Raw genomic sequence first — 24,768 nt, 5'->3', positions numbered from 1 at the left:
CTGTCCCAGCACGTGCATGTACATACACATACACGTACACAAATAATGTTTATTTCTATTTAAATTATTCCTACTTGAATGGGGCTTTTGCAGCTCATACTGTAAAACATACTCCATAATCCCAGTTTACAATCTTTAAGGAACATAAAGTCAGAAAACTTATGTGCTATTTTATGTGCTGCCATTTATGTTTATAATCTCTGTATTTATCTATCTGTATCTCTCTCTCTGTCTACCTGTATTTTAATGATATGATGCACTGTGTAGAGCTAACCACCTCCTCGTAGCCCTGGAGCAGGGAACATGTTGCGGGTGCAGGTGCCTGAGGAAAGCCCAGCCCCAGCTGGATGCTTCCTGAGGAGCTGAGCTTGTAGCTGGAGGATCTGCTTCCTTCTGTGGGCCCTTCCTGAATCGTGCGTTGACAGGAAGTTCTCTCTGTAGTAAGTGGTGTGCTCTGTGGTCTCTCCCCATGCTCCTTACAGAGTTGCAACAGCTGCTCATGTGGGCTGCTGTCTGGGACTGCTCCCTATGCACCTGCTCCCCTTGGCGGCTCCAGCTGACCTGGCCACAATGTACCTGGGCTTGGGGCTTGTGATGCTCTACTCTGTCCTTGTGGCGAGGCTGTGCTGGTGCAGTCTGTTGGCTGTTGTTGGCAGTGTGTGGTGTGTGTGTGTGTGTGTGTGTGTGTGTGTGTGTGTGTGTGTGTATGCGTGCGCCCGCGCACGTGCACTCTGTTAGCAGGTCACACAGCTTGCTTTCAAGCAGCTGTTCGTGAAGAGGGTAGATTCATACAGTCACTGGAATCCTTGGTGACAGCTGTGTGACCACTGGGCAGGATGGTTACTCACCCACAAGAACAGCACATACACAGCATGTGGCTCCTTCATGAAGGTTTGCAGTGGCTACTACCCCCTGATAAATATTTTCTCTTTCTACACATCTTTAGGTAAATTGCTCTTAGGCTTTTTTGGTATTTATCTGAAATTTTTAAAAAATGCCTTCTTTAGAATGGATGCATGTACTGCTGTCTTTAAAGCCGTTTTGCATCTGCAGCTGCTGTGCCGTGGAAGCCATGTCCTCTGCTGGCTCCCGTGGTCACCTTGGTGCCCTAGCAGTGAGCAGAAGTGCAGCATTCAGTTAGTCCAGCAGAAGTTGCCGGTTTCTCCTGGATGCTGCTCTGCTGGTGTATTCATTGCATCAGTTTTTGATGCTCACTTTCCGGTCATTTGGTCTGTTTTGCAAATGTGAGTGGGTGTCTCCGTCTGCTTTCTCGCTGGCCCGCCTTTAGGCTGTTCTACATGAGCCCTTGGGAGAGTCATCATGCGGAGCAAAACAGAAATTGTCCTCTTAGGTGACTTTCTCCAAAGCTTTCATAGCGATACGGCTTTGGGGAAAACCTCAGTAGCTGGAGCTGAGGATCTGATATAAAACTGGTCCTTTGAGAGTGGCCCATGTGTGTGCGGTGGCTGGTGTTGGTTCTCTCTGCAGTTGTTTGATAGCTGATGGTGTCTGTACCTAACAATCTTCTCCTTAGGCACATGTGGTACGTGCCATAGGTACTTATGTGTCTTGAATATGACTTGAACCATAGTGGTACTTCTTTAAAACTGTCGGAAGAAAGGAGATCTGAAGGTACATGTCTCTTTGACCCAGTGAAATGGTTTAACCTTGGCAGTATTTTTACTAGTGTTACACATTGTCACATGGCTTAATGATACTTTTAAATGGAAATGTTACCAAGATCTGAGTTGCTATCTTAAGGAATATTTGTCATCACTAACTCTCTTTCCCAACTGTTTTATAACAGTTCTTCATATGCAGAGGCGATTTCCCAAATGATAGAGCCAAAGTGGTAAGGCGCTGGGAGGAGGAGCGGGGCTTCACATTTCATGTGCAGGGGACCTGGGAAGCCTGAGCGAGCCAGCATGCTGACAGAGATCTGGGCATCAAGCAAGGAGGGACCATTAGAGATAAAGGAGGATCAGGATGAAAGAACCATGAGACTTACTTTAGAAACTGCCTAATGACAGATTCAGGGTTTTGAATAGGAAATAGTATTTGGTATTCAGAAGGGTTCTCAAATAAGTGAGAAAGGTAGCTCTGGCCCCTGAAAAGCTAATCTGAATCACAAAGCTGAGCTGGCTTTACCAGAGAGTGTAAAAGGCTTGTGAAAGGCGCCCTCTCCTTTGTCTTTAGGGGAGACCCCTCACATCTTCTTACACAATCCCAGCATCCCTGCCCTGCAGCCCAGAGGGACACAGACATTTTAAAATAAATCCTCACTGTGTCATATTTTAAAATTTATTTCACATGATTATCAGTTACAGAGTTTCGTTTTCTACAGAGACATTATGTAACAAGGTTTTTTGAAGATAGAGAATTCCTGTCCAGTTAATTCACCTTGTCTGTGATTTGGAAAACAAGCAAACATCTGAATCATCTTTGATCTGAACATTCTAAGAGTAAACATTTCAAGAATGAAAGAGTTCTGTCCTCTGAGTGTAACCTAAGTAAATATTTCAAAACTTACTTTTGTAAATGAAAGTCACTGGTATCTGCTATATTTTCTATATATAATTCGGCCCATATATTATTTGTTTAATCATTTTCAACTAAAATTTTTAATGAGTCTCTTTTTCTGCAAGCATCTCTTTCTGGTAAATATTGATAAGAAAATCTTTCATATAAAAGGAGATGAAATTTTTTGGTTCATTTGCAAATTATCAATTCTGGATTTAATTATATCCCTTGGTAAAAACCTGAGCGAACCAAAAGTACTAACATAATTAGGCCAAATTGTGTAATCAAAAGCAAATGACATGGTTATTAAAACCAACGAAATGATTTCCCAGTATTTAATGCTTTTCTCTGATTCATGAAATTGCAGGAAGGCACACGTGTAGAGATGGACTGAGTGGTACCCCTCCTAAAGAGCCCCTTTTTGCTCCAGACTATTTTGTGTTTAGAAAAATTTCTGTTTCTTAAAGCAGAAATGTCTGTTCCTTAGTAGCTGCTGGGGGATAGGAAAAGAAAAGGTGGAGGAGGTGAGGTGTGGGTCCTCACTGAAGACACAGAGAAAAGAATAAAAGCAGTGCTCTCCCCGTGCTGAGCCTGGAACCCAGCGTTTTCCACATGCGTGCTGTGTGAGCTGGTCCTGGACCACTTGTTCTGCATCCATGGCCCTATTGGTTTGCTTTGTCTGGTCTGGTTTGGTTGTGTTTTTAACTTTATTAGTATGTGTTTGAAGCACATAATGATTACATTCATTGAGAAGAGCTGATACATCTTCTTTCTATGTCCCCTTCCCATATCCTGGTCCCCACTCCCTCCTGTCTTGGTCTCCTTCTCATTTGTGAATGATCTGTCTCCCTGTATTACTGGGCTTCTGTGATGCTATTGATATAGGGAATAAAACTTCCAACCTACTATATGGATTTGTGTTCTCTAAAATCGTAGAATGAATTTTTGAAAGTTAAGAGCAGAATATATTTATTGAGAGAAAGAAGGCTTCTGTCTGAGACAGAGACAGGAGGAATTCCAAGCAGGTTGCCAAAGATACTGTCTTTTCTAGGGAGTTTTATAGAGCAAAACCACAAAGTGAGGCAGGTCTAAGGTGAGGATAACGTGGGAACTTGCAAGGCAGGCAGGCATGCACGAGGTGGGAGAGAACTGTGGTCATTGGGGAGATTAATTGCTCAGGTAAAATTGTTTTAATCAGGGACAAATGGGGAAGTGAGTCACACAAAGTGACATGAATACAGAACAGTGACTCTTCCTGTAGGGGGTTGGGAAGGTGACTCCTGGCTTCTGTAGGGTGTTAGAGACCTATTTAGAATGTCAGTTCCTGATGCTTATCCATAGGAAGTATGTGGGTACATTTGATTTATCCTTTATCTTGAGGCCTGGCCCACAGTGAAGGTATCTATCTCCCCTTGGTTGCAAAGTATCTGGTCTTCTGCACTGGCTCCTTTGAGGGCCCAGCCCTGTCTGACTGCCTGCAATATTTCTATCCAACTCGTTGCCTGTAACACATTGGACTTGGTTTAGAGGAGTGATGGTGAACGTTTTAGAGCTTTCAGTGACACACATAGCCTGCTGCAGCTGCGTGCCTTACCTTCACTGCCGCTAGAGATTCTTCCTAGATTCTTGTTGTCCTGAACGATAAATTGAACAGAACAGATGAAAAAGTAGTGAGGTTTGTATTTATAAAAGGTAAGACAAGAAGTACACTTTGCATAGTGAGAGTGGGCCACTGGGAAAAAAGACGCAGTGACCACGACGCTGATGGCCGCTACCATTTGTATCCCACATTCTGACGTTGGATCTGGCTGTCCTGTCAAAAACCTGCTTGATTCCATCCTGTAAGATCTGAAGATAGCGTTCTCTGATTGGTTGCAGTTGCAGGGCTTGGAAACAGTATTCTGTGCTTCTGACCTGGATTCCTGTTTGACAGGTCATGTCCACTGTTCAGCCAGCTGGCCACACCCTGATCTCCTGCCTTGCTAGTGTTAATGTGTCATATCTCCAGTTTCAGTTTACGTAAAATAAAATGAACCATAGGTGGGTGAAATCTATATAATAACTGAAGAATTAATATTACTAGTTTGTAAAGATTTTGTTAAGATACATAAGAAAAAATAAGCCCCAATAAAAACAAATGAGACAAATACATAAACCTGCAAAAAGTATGCATGCCCATTTTACAGCTGTGATTACATTAGCCATAATTTTCCATAACAACAGGTCCCACACTATGGATGAATAGGATATGTATGTAGAGAGGGTGGAAGAGAGGCAAGGAGGGAGGAGCGATTTTTGTTTTGATTTATTTTGTATTTTGGGGGGGGTGATGGGAATTAAACTCAGGATCTCACGCATGCTGTACCACTGAGACATTCTCCTCACCCAAGAGAGAAATTTATTGTAAGGAATTGGCTCAAGATTACAGTCTGATGATTTTCAAGAACATTAGTCATCAAGCTGGTGCCTCAATAGAACGGTTGGTGTATCAGTTCTACAGCCTGCAGGGTTGAGACCCAAGAAGATCTGACATTGCAGTCCAAAGACAGGAACAAACCATTAGTCAGCTCAAGCAAGAGAAGGTCCCTAAGCTTCCAGTTTGATTCCAGTTTTCAGTTGGGTGCCTGAGGCCCACCCACATTAGGGAGAGCAATCACAGTCTATCTCATCCAGGAACATCTTCACTGATATATCCAGAATAATGTTCTGGCCACATGTCTGGATGCTTTTTGACCCAGTCAAGTTGACACATAAAATTTACCATTACAGTGGTATATTCAAGCTCATTTGTGATCATAACTTTAAACTAGAATGGGAGCAAAACTTCTGTTTGGTCAGTTTAACTAAGGGGTGTGCATGTGTGTATCTGTAACTGTCTTTCCATCTATTCATTCATCCATCCATCCATCCATTCACCTAGTTAAAAACTGAGAAGAGGCAGGCATGCTGATGCCCACTTGCCATCCCAGCCTGAGTAATACAGTTGAGACTTTGTCTCTTGGTGTATGGGTGTATGTGGGAGGCAAATTGAAAAGAGTTTAAGATATGCAAGCTAGCAAATTAGCTTACTTCAGTGTCATGGATGCTGATAGAAACGAGACTGCTAGTCAAAGACAGAGGGTTTCATTACTCACATGCAGCAAGCAGCACATGGGTCAGCATGTTTGGCTCTGTTCCCTTTCTCCCAGGAAGTTACGCCACAGAAGGTATGCAAATGGATTTGGTGCTGTGCTTGTATATACTTCAAGATGTTAGCAGAGAGGGTTCTGCACTTAGGGAACTTGAGTCTTTTTCATGGCAGTAAGAAGTCCTTTGCTTGGGTGGGAAATGCTAGCTCAGTCTTCCAGGATAGTTCTGTACACACAGCCTAAGAAAGCCTGTCCTGAACAAAGGCTGCCAGTGCCTCTGTCCTGAGGACATGCAGACACACAGGAGATACTGGAGAACTGGTTCTAGACACGGAAAATAAAAATCTGGGAAATACAGTTTCACATCATTTGGTTTGATCCTTTTGTAAGTAATTTGACACTTACCACGTTTTTTTTTTTTTTTTTGGTCTTTTTCTTTTTTGTCGTACTGGGGATCAAACTCACAACTGCCTGCTTGCAAGGCAGGCGCTTATGCCGCTGAGCTAAATCCCCAGCCCGTACTTACCACGTTTTGATGCTGTGGTTTGATCTGGTGTCTCCCATAGGCTGATGGGGGAAAGGCTTGGTCCCCCTCCGGTAGCACCTCGAGAGTGGTGATGATCTTGGAACCTTTAGGGCAGGAAGTAGGTCATTGTAAACATCCCCAGAGTGTGACACTGTGACCCCAGCCTCTTCCTTTCTCTCTCTTTGCTTTTGGTCCACTGGGAGGTGACTAGATTTGCTCAGGCCCAAACCAATATGGGCTGGAAACTCCAAAGTTGAGCCAAAATGAATCTTTTCTCCTATAAGTTGATTATCTTTGATATTTTGTCACAGTGACAGAACGCTCACTGACACAAGTATGGTAGACTTCTTTATTTATAAATCCATTAGTCAGTGGAGCTTTGAGATGTCTGGTGATACACGAGTTGTTGAATGGTGATGTGTTTGTTACAATATAAAGTACTAAGTCATTTAAAATGATCTCAAGAGAATGCAGTAAAATGATGCATTAACAGATTTTATTGTTGTTATATAATAAGGGAAAATCTATGACTTAAAAAAATTGGAAGCAAGCACCTAAATGTGATAGAAAAGGTAGAAACTATCTTACATCTTATGGTGGAAAAAATAATTGTCTTATATTAGTGAATCATTATCTTAACGATTATGACATTTTAATCATAATCCAAACTTTCTTCCACAGAAGGTAGAACAGATTTACTTTAACAAAACAAATGGGCTGGGCATGCTGGCACATGTCTGTAGCCCAGCACTCAGGAGGCTGAGACAGGAGAGTCACAGCAAATTGGTGGCGAACCTGGACTACATAGTGAGTTCAGGGTCAAGCTGAACTACATAGCAAGACTGTGTCTCAAGAAACAGAATAACAACAATTAAAAAAACCCTAAAGAACAAAACAAAACATAAAAGCTCCCCAAAACATGAACAGCAATGACAAAACCCCCAAATGGTGTGTTATAAATCACTTTTCCATTGTGTTTATCCAGAAGAAGGGTGATTCCCTTAACACTTACTGGCTATCAGGCAGTGTTCCCAGAATCATATTAATGAACTCATTTGCTCTTTATGGAAATTCTGTGAGTCCCATACTTTACAAATGAGGAAACTGCGGCACGTAAAACCTCATCAAAAATATGATGCTTGCAGAAATTCATGTTTGCCTCCATGCTAGGGTGTCACAGCAAATGGGGCAATGCATGGTTAATACTTTAAATTATTGTACTTATTCAGTTTTTGTTTGACATATTCTGAGAATTATGGACAGGGAAACAGTATGTAGTTAATTAATTCTATTAATATTAATAGCTAATATTATGATAAACACTTGAAATACTAATTTAAAACTCAATGTTTAAGCAAATCATGGTTGCTGAATATCTTGGTTCAAACGTACAGTATAATAGATTTCATTTTATCAGAAACAACATAATCCCTGAATCCCTAGGAAATCTAACTAGCTTTTGCTTCACTGAATTTAGCTATAACATTAAGTGAAAGGAGGATTTTTTGTTGTTGTTGCCATGTTTTTTGAACTTTGTTTTAATATGCTTACTTGAAGTCATTTACTGGCTTCAAGTAAATTATGACTGTATTTCGTTTGTGAAATGATAATATTGCATTGAAAGTAATAAACCAGAACAAATTCCCATATACCTTTACAGAGTGGGTTTGACATGGGACCCATGTGTTGCTCTTTACGTGTTTATTAACAATGTGAGATAATGAAGTGTGAGCCTGTTGGGAGAGGAAATGTTTTCTTACTGTGTTCTTAACGAGCTCTTTCTAATAGGTCATGACAGTGCGTGCCCTGGGCATCAGGGCAGAGCGTGTGTAGATGTGTATCTTGGTTCTTTCTGAAAGCCCTGCTAGGCTTCCGTGGACCCCAGGGCCCAAGGGCGAACTTATTTCCTGGGGACTCCTTCCTGGCTACTCCTCCTGGGTCCCCTCCATTTTGTTTGATTCCTATCTTTGGTGAGAATTGAACTAAATGTCTTTAGCTCTCAAACTTATTTGATAAAGCATTTTACTGCTCTGCTTCTCTTTTGTTCTTCCTAAACTTTTATCCTACTCAGAATATAGGCCTTGCGAGCAGCCAAGGTGGTCCTAGGGTTCTAGTTGATGTGCCCTAGACCTCAAGCTGATCCCAGCAGGGCTGGGCTGGGCTGGGCTGGAGCCGGGCCCCTGTGGGATCTGGGCCAGACACTAGGCTGAAACACAGATTGATTCAAAAGCTCTGCTTGATTTCTAGGACAATTAAATGCGATGTGGAGTGGCATGGTCAGCATCCCATCTGTGAGCTGCTCTGTCCTGCCACATTCTCCACAGGCCCTGGACTCTCCTCAAAACCATTTTTCGAAGAGATTATATGTGTATATATTTATAGTAATTAATATGTTGTAGGCTTTTAAAAAAATCAATAAAACACATTTATTGCTAAATGATTTTATGCACATTGTAAAAATACTTAAAGTTGTTAATATGCAGTAAGATTATTTGTAATCTTGCCACCCAGGTAGGACTGTGGGTGATATTTCCCTAGATATTACTCTTGATGCTTATGATTCACATCTGTCTCTTAAAAATTCTTAAAAAATTTAATAGGGATTGCCACTTACCTGAAAGCACATGTATCTTGCATTCAGAACATATTTATTTACGTCAAACATTTTATTACGCTTTCCCACAGATCCCTGTCCTGATGCTAGCTTGTTGGCTTGGAGCAGATTCACTACTTAGTAATGCTGGACACTCTTCCATGAGTAAAATAAAGTGGGAAAAAATACAGTGAAACTAAAAAAACCCACTTTGCCAGTGCCAGGAAATAGGAACTTCGGTCAAGCCTGGATTTCTCCTAATAAGAATTCCCATCTTTCGTGAGAATTAACTGAATGAAAGAGTGTGTGTGTGGTTTTGGTGCCCTCTGTCCAGATGGTTAGTGAAATGGCTTGTTTCTCTTTCTCTTACGTGATTTATTTTTACGTTAGGTGCTTTCTACATAGTGACGTCCCTGTGTTCCTCACAACAAGCTTATGGGATGCAGCTGTCTCCTTTAGTGAGAAGAGCTGGCCAGGCTGGGATGACAGGTGTGGTGGGTGCAGGATCTCCACTGAGTCTGCTGTGTACTGCGTCACTGCCAGCCACGAGGGCAGAACATCTCCTGGCACAATTTTGAGCAAAATATTAAATAAATGTTCTTAATAAGTATTTTATGTATTAACACCAACTTATTTATCAAACTAACATGCTCAAATCATTAGAGCTTGTTGTGCGGTTGTGTGGCTCAGTCATGTTTGAAAAAAGATCTTGTACCCATGTAACCTATTCAAATACTTCTGGGGGATTTATTCAGGGTTAAATTGAGGTTATTAAGGATGAAGGATATAAATGGTATCAGGTACAGTTTTATTTTTTGTTTTATGTGTGTATGAGTGTATGTATGTTTGTGTCTGTGTAGGGAACTGAAAAAATGTATTCCAACTTATTTTTCATTTTAAAAAGTTTGCACTGGGCGTGGTGGCACATTACCGCTGTGGGGAACCACTCAGAGTGCTTCAAAGCTCAGGGGCCTCTAAGGACACCTGAGGATGTGACCCAGCCTGTCCAGCAGGCGCACAGTGGGATCAGCTGTGTAGCCGTGACTCCGCACAGGTAGACACGCGTACACTGGTTCCGGCACTGTGTACAAATGTGAGTGTGGGATCGCAGCCTGTAGGTGAATGAACGGTAAAGATGCAGGCGGCTCTCACTCCCTTACGCCTGGTGCTCTGCTCTGCTCCAGGCCTCCTGCTGTTGCTGCTGAGGTCCTGCACATGTGCATTCTTTAAGCTTGGGGCCTCATCCTCAAAATCCTCCTTTGGGCTCCCTGAGCAGGCCAACAACTGTAATTCCGGGATTCAAGAGGCTGAGGCAGGAAGAATTGCCACAAGTTCAAGGCCAGCCTGGGCTACATAGTGTGTTCAAGGCCAGCCTGACTACATAGCAAGACCTTGTCTCCAATAGATAAATAAATAAATAAAAAGTGGTTTCTACTTCCTGCTAGCAAGAAAATATTCACTAGTGATTGAAATAAGATTATTTAAGACTCATTTTATTTCATCCTTAGTAAACATCTTGCAAGCATTTTTACCCTGAAGAGAGATTGATCTTTTTGGATGAAAATAGTTCTATGTGGTCTGTAATATACATCTCAGTAAGGTGTTATTTACCCATTATTATTTGTTCCACACCTAAAATGAAACAAAAGTTTACCTCAATGAGGATTAGAATGTTATATTTTAGAAAAACAAGATTGGTCAAATAACAGAATCCCTACATTGCAGCAATCACTGGCTTTGCTATTTTAAGGAATCCAGTGGGTGCTACTCTGGCCAGCAGTTCACATCTACACACTGCAGCCAGGCCAGTCGATGAAAATCACCTGGACAGTTAATCACACCCATCACACATGGACCAAATGGAAGCAGAAAGCAAATAAAGAATTAGATGGCAGTGTATGACAAGATTGCACCCTATATGCTTCCTCCATGCCCTGAACTCCTAACAATCAATGAGAAACGGACTTCCTTTTTGCAGCTTAATGTCAAGGTTCTATTCTGCATATAACAAAGGTCCCTACTTTTTGTTCTCTGTAGTGAGACAGCTTTCATAAATCAGCACCATCTGTTCTTCTTTTAAAGAAATCTCTTGCCTTTGGTAGTGTGGAGTCATGTTGTGTATGTTTCAAGACAGGAAACATGCCATTTTTCTGGGAAATGGAAATTTCATGGACTGTGTTAAACACAGTGTTTGATCGGGATTAGCCTAGGTGAGAATGCTGGGGCTCTGGTTGTAGAATACAGCTCACCTACAATATCATCATCACAGGGACCAAATGATTCTTCATGGAATCCTAAATAATTTGGTGATGAACTCTGTTCCGTAGAACACAGTTTATACTACATGAACTGCACTGTGTCTAAAAGTATAACAGCTATTAATTTTCTTCTACTAGAAGATATTTTTAGTTTAAAAGATCTTACTTCATATATATTACCTATCCTTAAAGTATATCAATTGCAGTTTTTTGTCCCATGAATGTTTTTATTTTACTGAGATATAACGATCGGGGAAGTAAAGTTGTAGCACACGTTTCTGGACTGTATCTTCAGAAGGCTGTTATGGACCTTTTATTTTCAGTGGTGAAGTCCCTTCTCCCCAGATGTTTTCAATTGTTCTTCACCTAGGATGGAAAACTAGTTTCCTCCGGTGATTTGGCCAATTAATCAAGTAGTTTCAACATTAACACAACGCCTTCTGGAATCTTATTTGTAATACTTAGGAGAGCTAGAAACAGATTCTCTGTGGAGTTATTTTCCAGCAAATGTGATCCAAAGAAAAAGTGGTTTAATTCATCCTGTCAACATACAAATAAATATTTTCTCTAGGATCCTATAACTCCTTAATAGTTAACATGTCTCTCATTAAGTTAGGAAAATCGTTCTGTACTTCAAAGCATAAAAATAAAATATAAGGGCTGGGGCTCAGTGGCTTAAGCGCCTGCACAGCAAGCACTAGGTCGTGAGTTATATCCCCGGTAGCCCCCTCCTCCCCCAAAAAAGAAAAAATATATAAGCTTATAGGAAGTTTAAGTAGGGTTATATAACTTAGTTTACTATAGAGCAGTTTTGAAATGATGACCCAAGTCTTAAGTTAGGTTTTTCTTTCAAGTAATAATTATTCAAAAAATTTAGTTTTTTGAAACTCAAAATTTGAATGTGGTTATGCTTAGATTTTGGATTAAGTTTTGTAATGTTCCTGTGAGATAGCATAGTTTGGTTTTTCTCTGTTTTAAAAATATTTGTATTTTCTATGGTAAATAGCAGAGCAGGATCCAGATCTTCACTGTTTTAATTCCAATATGTACAACTTTATAATGCTATCCACTTGAAGTTTTTGGATTTTTAAAAAAATGTGTGTGAAACTAGCTAAGATTTCTAGCATTTAAATTGGAGCAGATAGAGCCAGAAAAATTTCCAAATACAAGTGACATTGGTCAGCCCACCTGGGTCGGGGCTCCAAGGGAGATTTCAATGAGGTTCCCAGGTTAAACAGCACATGTGTGCAAAACATCCGCACCAACAGCATGCAGATGGAGCGGAGGAGAGCAGGGAGCCAGAGCACAGGAGCCAGGGACCCTACGTCTTTACTGTGCAATTCCTCTGCAGGTTGTTATCTCATGTTTACTTTCTTACATAGTGCTGTGACCAGCATATGCGTGTTTATCCGTGCTAAATCATGATTACATAACTGTGTCCCGCTGTGAGCCTTCCCCAAATAAGCGAGGTCATGTCCTCAGGTGTCCTTAGATGACCCTGAGTTTTGGAGCAGTCTGAGTGGTTCCCCACATATTTAAGAGTTCAATCAAATTTTGTTTTAGTTTATATTGTCTTCTATGATTTCAAAAATGTGTTATCGAGGGCTAGAGGTAGCTTCAGAGCTAGGTAGCTTCCTAAGAGACCCTGGATTCAATCCCTAGTACTAAAAGATATATGCTTAAAAAATAAAATAAAATTACCTATTGGCACTGTGTATAGTATTACTATTATTGTAAGGGTAAGCTTATTAATTTCTACTGGAAGCTCAGTTATAGTTTCACATAAATTTCCATCTCCCCTGCCCTCCCAGGCATTCCTAACCCATCTAAAACTTACTTGTCTCACCTAGACTTATCAAATATTTGTTTTCTCTCTTAAAAGAAAAACAGATCAGTTAAATCTAATGAAAACTACACATCTAGAAGCCATCAGCATTTCAGAGTGAAGATTCAGAATGTCTTCCTTAAAATGTGATTATTTTTATAACTAGAAAAAGCAGGAATGATGTAACAAAAGTTGAAGTTTAGGATTCAGGGTGTAATTCAGGAATGTGGTGTGTGCTTAGCATGCTTAGCATTCAAGAGGCAGCAGGCTTGATCTCAGCACCAATTACAAAAAAAAAAAAAAAAAAAACCTTCACATTGCATGGCAGTGTAAGAATTGCTCGCTAAATAAGCAAGCAGGTACTCTAACTTCTACACTGTTTTTCTTGAAATTAAAATTTCTGTGGCTTTTTAAAGCTTTGTCTGTTCTTAATATGGATCTTTAATTTTCTCTCTATATTTTGTTGCTATTATTTACCAAATATTTTAAATCACCAGACCATTTATCATCATCATCATCATCATCATTCTTTTTTTCCCTCCTCAAGACAGCTTCCCTGGTTTCACCATCCTTCAGCTCCAATCAGAACTGGCTTCCACTTCCTTGGGGTATTGGTCTGCCCACATCCTGTAACTTTCATTGGCTTCCTGTCATTGTTTTATTGGAGTTTGCTGGGGTTTGCTGGACCCTGTACCAAAACAATTTCATGAGAAACTGTCCTTGGTGAGCATGGGGGTACACGACAGCATTTTGGAGTCTGAGGCAGGAGGATTGTAGTGAGTTTGAGGCCAGCCTGGACTACATAGCAAGACCTTTTCTCAAAAACAAACAAAAAATCAAATCACACTTGATTTGATTTTTTTGTTTTGTTTAGCCATATAGTTCCATACAAAAATCGTTATTTTTCTCTATAGGTGGTGTGATTCTTATCTTACAAAATTTAGTGTTATGATTTCAGGCATTGTTATCATAGAGCAGTTGTTAATGATATGCTCCTAACCACGCAGATGTTATTTGTTAGTGCTTCAATTAAGCGTGTTGTTGGGATAATTCTCTATGGCTCTCCTGCATTTTTGTATAATGTGAGGATGGAGAGCCCTTGTTTCTAGGGTGTTTTGCAGCATAGATATAGTGTCTGCTGTATAGCAAGCAGTAAGCAGGCATGTTCACTGCTCATTTAAAAGGTATGAGTTCCCTACACCCAGACTTCTATGTGTGCCAGTGGCCCCTGGCCCTCTTCAGATGTCACTTGTGAGGGCATTTGCTTGAGAAACCACTGTGTGTAAGGGTGTGTACTGACTAATGGAGGTGTCAGTTCTCTGTCTCTTCCCGGAGCCAGCATTCAGGGAGGCTAAGATCAGGGCATTTCACAGTTCTTTTTACTATTAATGTGCCTTTTAAATGATGCATTGTGATTGTATTTATAAGGTGCTGTACAGTTCTCTTTACAGTTTTCTTGTTGAAAATTTCCTTATCTACTAGCTAACCCATAGTGTTCCTCCTTCTGTCATGTACTTGATTGGAAGTAGCAGTTAGTAGTTTATCTTTTTCTTAATTTGTTTTCCTCTCAAAGACATTTTGCAATGAAAATACTTTGTATACTAAGTATACAAAGCACAGTAAATATCAGGTGTCATATTAGTTTCTTGGTTATAGACAGTTTTTAGATTTAGTTGAGTATGTTTATTCAATTGTTTTGCAAGGACATGGAACATGAAAGGACAAATGTGTACTAAAGTGTCTTATGTTTGTGCATGATTATCCTTAAATATTTATGGAGGTGTGTTTTATGTATCAGGAACTTACTCTTTAGTTCAGCTTTTGATTGCATTTCTAAATCACTGTTTTGCGATTACTGTGTGTTGGGCACCACATCATGCTTGTGAAATGGATTATCTTGCAGTCTTCTTTTTAGTACTAAGAAGAATGTATTCTTACTGATCCCATTTTACAGAAAGGTACAATATAGGAGGGTATATAATATGCTGAAGGCTATAAAATTGGCAAATACTAGAATTTGTCAAATATTTTTAACTTTTCCTTGTTTTAATTCCTAACATTTTAACTCTTGAGCCTACATTCTTCTATTCTCTACAGTAAAATGGAGCAAGGGGAAAAGAAAATATATTGTCTCATGAGGAGTTTCGTTAACACTACCTATAGTAATAGTACAGCCCTTAAATATTGATTGGAAATATTTAATAACTAAGCATCATTTATTATGACTACAGTGGAAACCAGTGTGTTCCTCATACTAAAAGTAACTGTGTTCTGCCACAGCTTTCTAAAGAACACCAGACAACAAAAGGAAACCATGGAGGAGCTGATATGTACGCGTGGAGGTGTTGAGGAATTCTAAGTTGCGGTTCCCACAGTAACCACAGCTCTGCCTCGGGGCCCTGTGCACTGCAGTCCACACTGAACCCCATCTGCAGCTCCGTGACTAATCTGCGGAGTGCTCGGGGGCTGCTGATGGGCACCGTGGGAGCAGTGAATATGTGGGTTAGCAGCCTTGGGTTTATCCCTGGCGTTGGGGCTCTCCATTTATGTGACTATTTCATAGGGCAGCATAGGGCTTTCATCTGGACCATACATCTTGTTGGCATTTCAGTAGAGCTTAAATTATTAATCCTGAAACAAAATACCTCTGATGTACAATTATTTTTATGACTTACATCTGGTTTGTAAACGTTGCTCTCCGCTCCTCCCCTGGTCCCAGCGGAAAAGCATCCTTTGGGAGTTGGTGTTTACATTCGGAGCACAGTTCTTGGGCAGGTTCAAGATGCTGTTAACCTTTGAGATGTATTATGTGCGGTGCTTAAGAGAGATAGATGACTAAGAGGGATGCATTAGAGCCTCTCCAACATTGGCTCATCCATCTTCGAGTAGTCTGGCTCCATGCCTCGAACCCCCGGCTGGGACACGTGGAACACATCCACAGTTTCTGGGGAGCCACGGGGCACTCACTGTTTGCTGGGTTCCCGGAGCAAGTGGGGCACTGCTTGCCCTCATGCCCTTTAGCAGTTTACTATGTTGCTTGTCACTGTGTCTTGATCCTATGGCTCTTGCTTATCATTTTGTTGATGGATGTCTCTGTTGATGACTCTGTGAGTCTGTCAAAGACAGAAGTAAAAATATACAATTTTTTCCCCACAATTGATTTTCAGCACAGGGAGTTTTAATAAGTTCACAATACCATCACTGATGTCAAATTTCTAAAATTAAAAAAAAGGAAATTCAGCCCATTTAATGTATAAATTATACATGTAGACTTCCAAGAAACAGATTAAATAAATTTTTACTTCTTTGCTTTGTGACATCCCCAGAGATTCTGAGGGATGATTTTACTTTAATTAGCAAAATATTTACAGAGTGCTTAATAGGTGCCAGACATGAGGGATCTCCTGTAACATGCAGGTGGGTCTCTTTATCATTGTATTTGGAGAATCTGAGTCTTTTCTAAATAAGCTAATTTGGTTAGCAGAACATTGATACCAGTTAAGCATGTTTATCCTTATTTAAATGCTCTTGAAAAGCCATTTTAAGTAAGACTTAACTAAGTGTTAGTGAATTCCTTAAGAAAGAGACCATGGCCAAGGTTATAAATTAAAGAATATTCTTGCGTGGAATTTCATTTGTTTCTGTAAACAACCACATTTATTTCACATACACCTTTTGTAGCACAGACATGCTTACCTTGTGCGTACAACGCATGGGATATGTGTGTTGGAGGATGGACACATGTAAATGTGAAGGCTGATTACACTGCAGTTTGTGTTTTTCTTCATGCTTGATCCTTGATAGATGAAGATAGAAGTGATTCTTTCTGGCTGAGACCTTAATAACTCCAGACAGTTAGCCAGCTTAGGCTATATGAAACTTCCCAGATGCAGGAGTTTAATTTGAGCTTATACTCACCCCATGCTCATTTTGATCATCTGAGTTAGCGGGAACTGAGGAGGTGACCTGTGATGACCTGGTCAGTTTTAGTAGGAGTCATGGCTGTCATTAATCTTGGCTGTTTGGATTTGTAAAATTTTCGATACCTTCAGTGTTACATACATTTGTTTATGGGTATATCTCAACATTGTAGTCATATATTCTGATTTCTTAACACACATACATCCCAAGACCTTAACATAACAAGTGAAGAAAATTGACATAAATGGAAGTTCAGTATTCTTTCCTTCTCCAGGAATAGTGTCTTGTTCACCTCTGGGGATCTGGCAAAATTCAGCTGTTCACGTTTGTGTTCACATCTTACCATTAAAGGTCATCCTCCCTTGCGAAAGATCTAGTTCACATGGGTGTAATGCCTGTCGAGCTTGGTGACAACATCGTTTCTTACCACGAGACAGACCTAACTGAGTGTTCTTCTGCTTGTGTCTGTGGCCTCTAGGAGGAGGATGGGCTGGCAGAAGACAGTAGCCGAGTGGAGCCAGTGGGGCACGCCGACACCGGCTTGGAGAGTGTAACCAGCTTTTCTCTGGAGTAAGTTACTCATGGTTTTAACTGGAATCGTGCTGTTCATGTAAGTTTCATTAACTGCAGCAAGTACTCTGAAAGCATATGGCATGAGGAATGTTTGTGTTTAAAAAGCGTACCTTGCATTGATTTGACCCTCCTAAGCACATCTTTCATCTGTTAACTCTGTGACATAAGCAGCATGGCATGACATTCACATGTACACGTCCTGAGTTTCATGCCTTGGCAAACACTGTTAGGTTAGAATATCAAATAGTATTTGATGGAAAACGTTCATTATGTTAAAAGCACTGTAAACACAGTAACTGTTGTCAGATCGCTTTGTCTGTCAATATTTTGGTCATTTGTCCTTCAACTTTACCAAATTAAAGAAAATTGTGGATATAGTTACTTGAAAAACTAATTGGATCATGTAAACATGAGGCATTGTTGCATAAATGCTTCTTTGGTTAAAGAAACAGTCTTTCAAGATACTTAATGAAACTTTAGAGGTCATGTATCTAGGACCTTGAACATGATTTTAAATATAAGGATAAAATCTTTTTCAGTATTATCAGTGCTTTGCAATTATTTTAAATACTGATACATTTGAAATGGAAAGTGATCTCAGGACCTCTTCCTTTGATGGCTTAGAGCTAAGAGAGTCTTTCTTTGATGTTGGTAAAGGTTTAGGATGTTGAATGAGATATATGAAGCTTCATTTTGTCTTCTCTTGGTCTTCCAAGGGAGAGCTCTAAGTACATTTTTGGTGAGAGTAAGCAAGCTCTAGAATCAGATAATATTTAGATATGTACTAACTGGCACTTGGAATATTTCTATTTAAAAGATACTTACCGTGCCACAGTTTTTAAGAAAGAAAATGGAAAAAATAAATCTATTTCAGTTACACCATTCTTAAAGAGATGTTCAGATTGTATAAGCAGTATCTAAAATAGGGTAGTTTTTGAGAATGAAGCTTTATAGCCTGTGGTTCCAGTGCTTTTATAGCAGTTAAGGAAACAGTGATTTTCCACCATCGTAGAAGAGTGGGCAGTGAGGACAATGAGAATCACCTCTGAGGGTGCAAACTTTGATCTCATTACTTTATTGGAAGGATTGATGACGTGACACGTATTAGAGCTCTTTCTAAATTACCAAGTGCTGTGTACCTGGAATGCTGCTGCTCAGCTAATCTTTAGGGTCTTTGAACTCCCTACCAGAGTGATACATTTGAAGTAGAAATCTAGAGACTTGACTTGCAAAGCATGAACTCACATTACACGCACTAGTATGGTCCAAGAGAAATGGTCTGTGTCATTTTTAACTCAGTTGTTTCTGATGATTGCTCTCCCTCCATGCCATCAGACTAGCCTTCAGGTATGTATGTGTTTGACGTTGCCTTCGCCACCATGCTTGTATTCCCCAATCTGTGTGTATCCACGTGCGTGCTTGGTGGAAGTTTTGTTTCGTCTCTTCTGTTGTTTTGTCCTGTGTCTGTGTAGTGGTGGTCTTTGTGTTGTGTGTTTCGGTTTTGGTTTGTTTACAGTCCATGTTCATGCTCCCTCATTCATCATTGTCTCACAGTGATTTGGTAAAGCTCGTACAAGTCTCCAACGATGGAGGGCCTCTGGGAATCCATGTAGTGCCTTTCAGTGCGCGAGGCGGCAGGTAACGTATCTTGGAGGTTTTTAATTGAATCATAATGTAGAGTATTTTATCTTCATGTATGCTCAGATATAGAGTGGTGTTGACTTAGCATGTGCTTAATGGGAAACATTTTCACTTGGGGGCAACAGCTACTGCATTCTTCCATAGATGTCTGAATCACAGAAAGCACTTAGCCTGATGCAGAGAGCTTTCTCAGTTGTGGGAAGAAATCATGCATTTAAATTGTCCTAATAAGTTTATTGTTCATTCATCTGGGCACACTTTTTGCAACTATTTTATTTTTCTGAGCACACTTTTGACTTTGCTGTAAATTGATGACTTTAGAGTTCAAATCCTACTTAGAACTGAAAAGTTAGTTAGACTTTAATGTGATTGTCTAGGAAAATTCATCCAAAAGTGACCTGGGTAATTAAGATGATTAGATTTGTCTGTAAGATCATTAAGTTGTCCGATTTTATACGACTTTGATAATTTCTAAAAATCTTCGAAGTTTTAGAAAATTCAATGAGCTAAAGATTGATCTCCTTCCATGTTGCTTGTGGTTCTTTTTCTTTAATCTCCAAATACTCAAGACTGTCAAAGAGTTGTATTGCGGACTACTAATCCAGCCTTCACTACTGTCAGGCCACACATCCTTAACAAAAGTTTCCCTGATTGTGCCCCACCCCCCAATAAAAGAACTGTTTTTTGGGGGAAGGGATGAATATAATTATGTAGAGTGAGTTGATTTTATCACTGATGTCTGGGCAGGGGATGCTCTGCTTGGAACTAGTGGAGCTCATCACATCCGTCCCCTGTGTTAGCACACCTAGGACCATTAGTTTGTCATTGAAGTTCTGTTGCATCCTCTCTTACCTGCCCATCTGATGACTACTTTGTAAGATGTATGAACTCTTTGCCATCTTAATTTTGAACTTATTTCATTCTTACCACATTTGTTGTTGTTTATTTTACTGTAAGTACCTGGGCAGTTTATTTTATTGTAAGCATCTGTTATGCATTGGTAACTGTGACAAGCCAGGTCTCATCTGTATATAAAGTACATAGTTTATGGAATGTCCCCTAACTGAAATTTTGATATACTCAGAACTCTGCCACTGTATGATCAATCTTGAATGTTAGCACTTTATCCCAAGACATGAAATTAACCTTGAATTTTTTCCTCCTCTGATAGATACTGAGAATTGCAGGACCTTGTGCATGCTGGGAGTTGCTCTTCGACCGAGCTAACCCCTAGCCCCATACTTTGAATTAATGCCTGGTGACATGTTCACAGGGGTGTGCTGCTTTAACTTTTTTCCTTTTCTTCTTTCATTATTTTTAAATTCTGGAGAAGCTTTAAAATTTCTTCAGTTAAACATTATCTTTCAAAGTGATTATTGCTATTTCTTTTAAAAAGTACAGTTATCTCAAATGTTGAATTTTTCTTCCATTCATTCCTAAATAGGGGAAGAAAAAGATAAGAAGATAAAATATACGGGTTTTAACGTCCCAGGATTAATGTGCTTTAAATTGCCTGTGAACATAACTCATTACAAAATAGTCTAATTGTGCATATACTAGCTTTGCACCAGCATTTCAGTTAAAAACACGTTATTTTCTGTTATTATTATACATTTCTACCTCCATGTGAAAGAATTTAAGTATAAAATAAACAAATGAAAAGTCTAAGCAAAAGACTGAGATAAAGAAATAAACCTGCTAGTAAGATTAATTTAAAGAAGACTTCATAAAACCCACCACACTTACTGGTTACCATGGCACTAAGTTTTGATGCACTGAACACAGCTAGGTAGAGAGATTCTCTTTGGTGGAATTGTAAGTTGTTTTTAGTTGAATCTTTCTAAATTCCTGTTTGTTTGGCACTTGATGAAGAAACTCTTTTGCAGCTTTCCTGCGTGAAGGACAAAGGCATTGACTTGAAAAACAGATTCTATATCAGCCCTTCTTAGGCATCACCAAGTTTTCAAGTGGAACTTAGAGAAAGGTTTTATTTTGATCCGACTCCCACATCACGAGGCTTCCCTGTGGGCTTGGTGGTAGTGGGTCTCTGGAGTCCTGTGCACACTGGGAAGGAAAAGGTGACCACTCAGATTCATAGGTAGCAATCTTCAGCAGCCCATCCACACCCAGAAATGCTTCAAAATGGGCTTTGATCTGAAGCCTTCCCAAGCACTCTGTGTGTGGGATAATTCCTATGTAAGTGCTAGAAAAAACAGGAACGGGACAGTCTTCGGGATCAGCAGTGGAGAAACCACGCAGTTATAACTGTGTGATCAGAGCAGGTGTGGCTGTATAGCAAGCTGTCTGTGAGCCGATGGAGGAAGACTCTTCTGAATTAGGTCACTGAAGCTAGCTTGCTGCAGGAGATGTGTGATGAGAGCTTGTAGAGGGGGCAGCATCTACTCCACAGTGAATATAAGGGCACATTAAGCGATGCGGAATAGCAGAAAGGAAAAATTAGTAGAACTTGTGAAGAAATTGCATATATATATATATATATATATATATATATATAGTGGGAATAGAATACATATTCATGGTATGTAAGTTGAAATTTCTAAGAATAACTTCTGTGGCACAAAATTCCAGTCATCCTTGAGCCTTCTCAATTTTTGAGTCATAACTAATTGAATAACCCTTCCTGAATACTTAATCTTTATAAAGTAACAAATGTATGTCCATATTGCCTTCTCATTTTGATTTGCAAAGTCTGGGTCTAAGGCACAGTTCAGAATGAGAGTTAGGGATTATAGAGAGAAGGAACCTCCTCCAGACCACCTCCAAAGTCAGGTGTAATTAAGGAAAATAGTAATTTACTTTGTGAAGTCAATGTTAAGAGAAAAAAAATTAATGTTAGTTAGGTATTATTATGACCTGATGTATAATCAAGTTTTTCTAAGTAAGGATCTTGAGAGGCCTGCTTTGGAAAGGCTCTTCATTGGTGCACGTTGAGTATTGCTCATTGCTTGGGCCACTAAAGATAATTAGTTCATTCCTTAGTCCTTCCTTGGTTGACCACTTCTGATTCCTAAACATGTAGACAAAGAGCAAGAAAGATATTATTATTTTTCAATGGGTGCTGTTTTTCTTTAGTGCTTGTAATGGTCGATACACTATGTCAGCTTGTTTAGCTAAGCAGCTCAGCAGGGACTCAGGGTCCTCACTTTGTAAACATCCTGAGCATGCCCAAGCAGAGAGCACAGATGGTGTGACTGTTACACTTGCACTAGGGCAGGTAGCCTACCTTCACACTAAAGGAAGAAAAAGGCTTTCTCCCCCTCATTTGCTTTTGTTACTTCTACTGTCTTCTGCTGCCCTAACGTTGCCCCTTTGCAATTCCACCCTCCCCGGAACCAACTGATTACACACTAAAACCTCCACAAACTGTGAGCTAAATAAACCTTTTCTCCCTTAATTTTGCGCATTGTATTTTTGTCTCAGCAATGAGAGACTTTGCCTAACACAGTGGTTATCTTGTATGTTATTCAAAAGTATCCCTATTCAGCTTCTTTCCTTGAAATCATCTTCTCTTCATAGCTACCCTCCACACCATCATTTTACTCTGATTTAAATGACAAACTAACCTTGCTTAAGTCACAAATACTACTACCCTGAGAAAGTTAGTAACAAGTAATTGTGACTTTAACAGAAGAGCTCTATTTTATTTTTATATTTCTAGAACCAAAGCATACATATTAGACCATAGAATATGTAGGTGTTGCGTGGTGAAACTTACTCAGCAAAGAAACACATGAACTCATAATTAGCCTTATCAGCTAGATTAATGTTATGATTTGTGTCTGGATGTCTCCCCAAAGCCTTATGCAATTGTGAGATGGACTCTTCAGGAGTGGCTGAATCCAGAGTGCATGATGCTGGGGTTGGTTAAGGGTGTGAGTACTACACCAGCCCTAGGGCAAGTAGTCTGCATATACTGTGAGAGACAAGGAAGAATCTTATCTTTGCCCCCTTGTTGCTTTTGCTGTTTTCCATTGCCTTGAAGTGTTGCCCCTCTGCCTTGGAGCCAGCCAAATATAGACTAAAACCTCTACAAACTGTGAGGTAAATAAACCTTTCCATCCTTTAATTTGGGCATCAGATATTTTGTCTCAGCAATAAGAAAATTAAGACAATTAAAAATAAAACAGCAATGACATACTGTGGCCGCTAGGGTATTTTGTGAATTTCCCTGATACTTCTAATTATTTAGAAATATATATGATTATAGTACAGTGTTAAATCTGTGAAAGTCAAGATGCAAAATTGTTTATTGAAATAGAGGCTGGACCTCTGAGATACTGTATTTGGTTTTAAGAGATTTAAGAAGTAAGTATATAAAAGATACATGCCACCTGACACAGGGAAAGGAAGACAAAGTGTTGAATGCTGGCTGCCTTTTCTAGCCCTCAAGGGAGCAGTTGAACTTGGCTTGTTCTTTGAAGGAAATACAGGCCCTACCTGGTGACATTGCTCTGGAAATAGAATTATTTCAGGAAGAGAATGTATGAAAGGAAGATGCTACATGTATGTGTACATGCCTTGGTGAGAAATGACTAAATTATTTGAACAGACTGTCTTGGGAGATAGCACCAGAGAGATTGTGTAATTCTTATTGGGACTCCACCGTCTAACTCCCCTCTGGAAAAATATGACTATGATGCATCCTTAATAAGTTCTATTTCTTTGAATTTGTTCTATAAAGCACATTTCCCATTTCTATATGTGCATCTTTAACTATGGTGATTTAAAATTTCTTCTGCATTTTTCTGACATAAATAGTAATTAGATGTTTGGTAGTTTTATTTAAGCAGTTTTTTAAAAAAGGCATTTCCTAGTTTCTGTTGCTGGTGTGGGGGTATTCCAGAGGAGGGTTGGCAGCTGATGCTCCATTGCACATACTCGGTCTCCCAGTGGATAGAGAGCAACCTTGGTAAATACCAGCAACTGAGCGCGATCACAGCCCAGCAGACTCCTTTACAAGATCACTGGCCTTCAGGTCTGACCCACAGGGACCTTTCAGCACCCACTGCCCTAGAGAGCTGAACCAATAAAAATGACTGCCAGCATGGGGTTTCCAGTCCAGGATTTCTCACATCTAGAACCTCTTTACTTACACTTTCTGTTTGGACTTTGGGGCAAAAGTCTGCACTTTGCACTTTGGTTTAGCAGCTACTAAGAACGTCCTTTTTGTTGTAACTAGGTGCTTTTTCCCCATGAGCACACCCCCTAGCTCTCAGGAATACCCAAAACTATGGAAAATAGGAGAAGAAAGAAACCCATTTAGGGTGTTGCAATGAACTAAATTAATTAGGGTCTCTCCTTCCTAATATCTGATGGTCAGTCATAGTGAGACTTGCAAAAGAGTCTGTTGTGCATGTAGAAGCTGGCAGAGCCAGTCCTGGCTAGAGGAAGTGTGTGTGTGTACCTGCCTGGGAGTGTGCCCCTGTGGGTCTTAGTGTTCTGCCTTTCCACTGTTGGCTTACATTGGCAAATGCCTTATTAGTTAACTGTTTGTCCTATTTTCTTTACATATCTACCATCATGTGATTTGCCCAATTTTCATTTTGATCACAAATGGTATTTTTAAGCATTTATCTTTCAATTTGATACTCAGAGTATTGGATGAAGTGTTAACACTTTTAGGAAAAGCTTTTATAACTGCTATACTGATTTTTTTAATGCCTTTTCCCTTCTAGACTTATTTAAATATGTATATTATTGTCCATCAATTTGCAAATGCTAAAAAATAAAATTTTAAAAAAGCCTGCACAACTAAGAAAACA

General features: G+C 39.8%; 1 protein-coding gene across 15 annotated transcripts in view; it reads left to right on the top strand.

Annotated features, from left to right (window-relative positions):
- Positions 1-24,768, top strand: part of Pard3 (par-3 family cell polarity regulator) — a 605,303-nt gene that overhangs the window by 308,822 nt on the left and 271,713 nt on the right. For all 15 annotated transcript variants that reach the window (XM_063253682.1, XM_063253679.1, XM_063253681.1 and 12 more), the window contains 2 exons: positions 17,250-17,341; positions 18,899-18,982. In XM_063253682.1, the coding sequence (XP_063109752.1) occupies positions 17,250-17,341; positions 18,899-18,982 (176 nt within the window). The remainder of the gene's footprint in view (positions 1-17,249; positions 17,342-18,898; positions 18,983-24,768) is intronic.

Source organism: Cavia porcellus, unplaced genomic scaffold (genome assembly GCF_034190915.1).
Source record: "Cavia porcellus strain 051 isolate PalLab524CR breed Dunkin Hartley unplaced genomic scaffold, mCavPor4.1 scaffold_7, whole genome shotgun sequence".
Lineage (NCBI taxonomy): Eukaryota > Metazoa > Chordata > Mammalia > Rodentia > Caviidae > Cavia > Cavia porcellus.
This window is presented reverse-complemented; position numbering and strand designations above follow the sequence as displayed.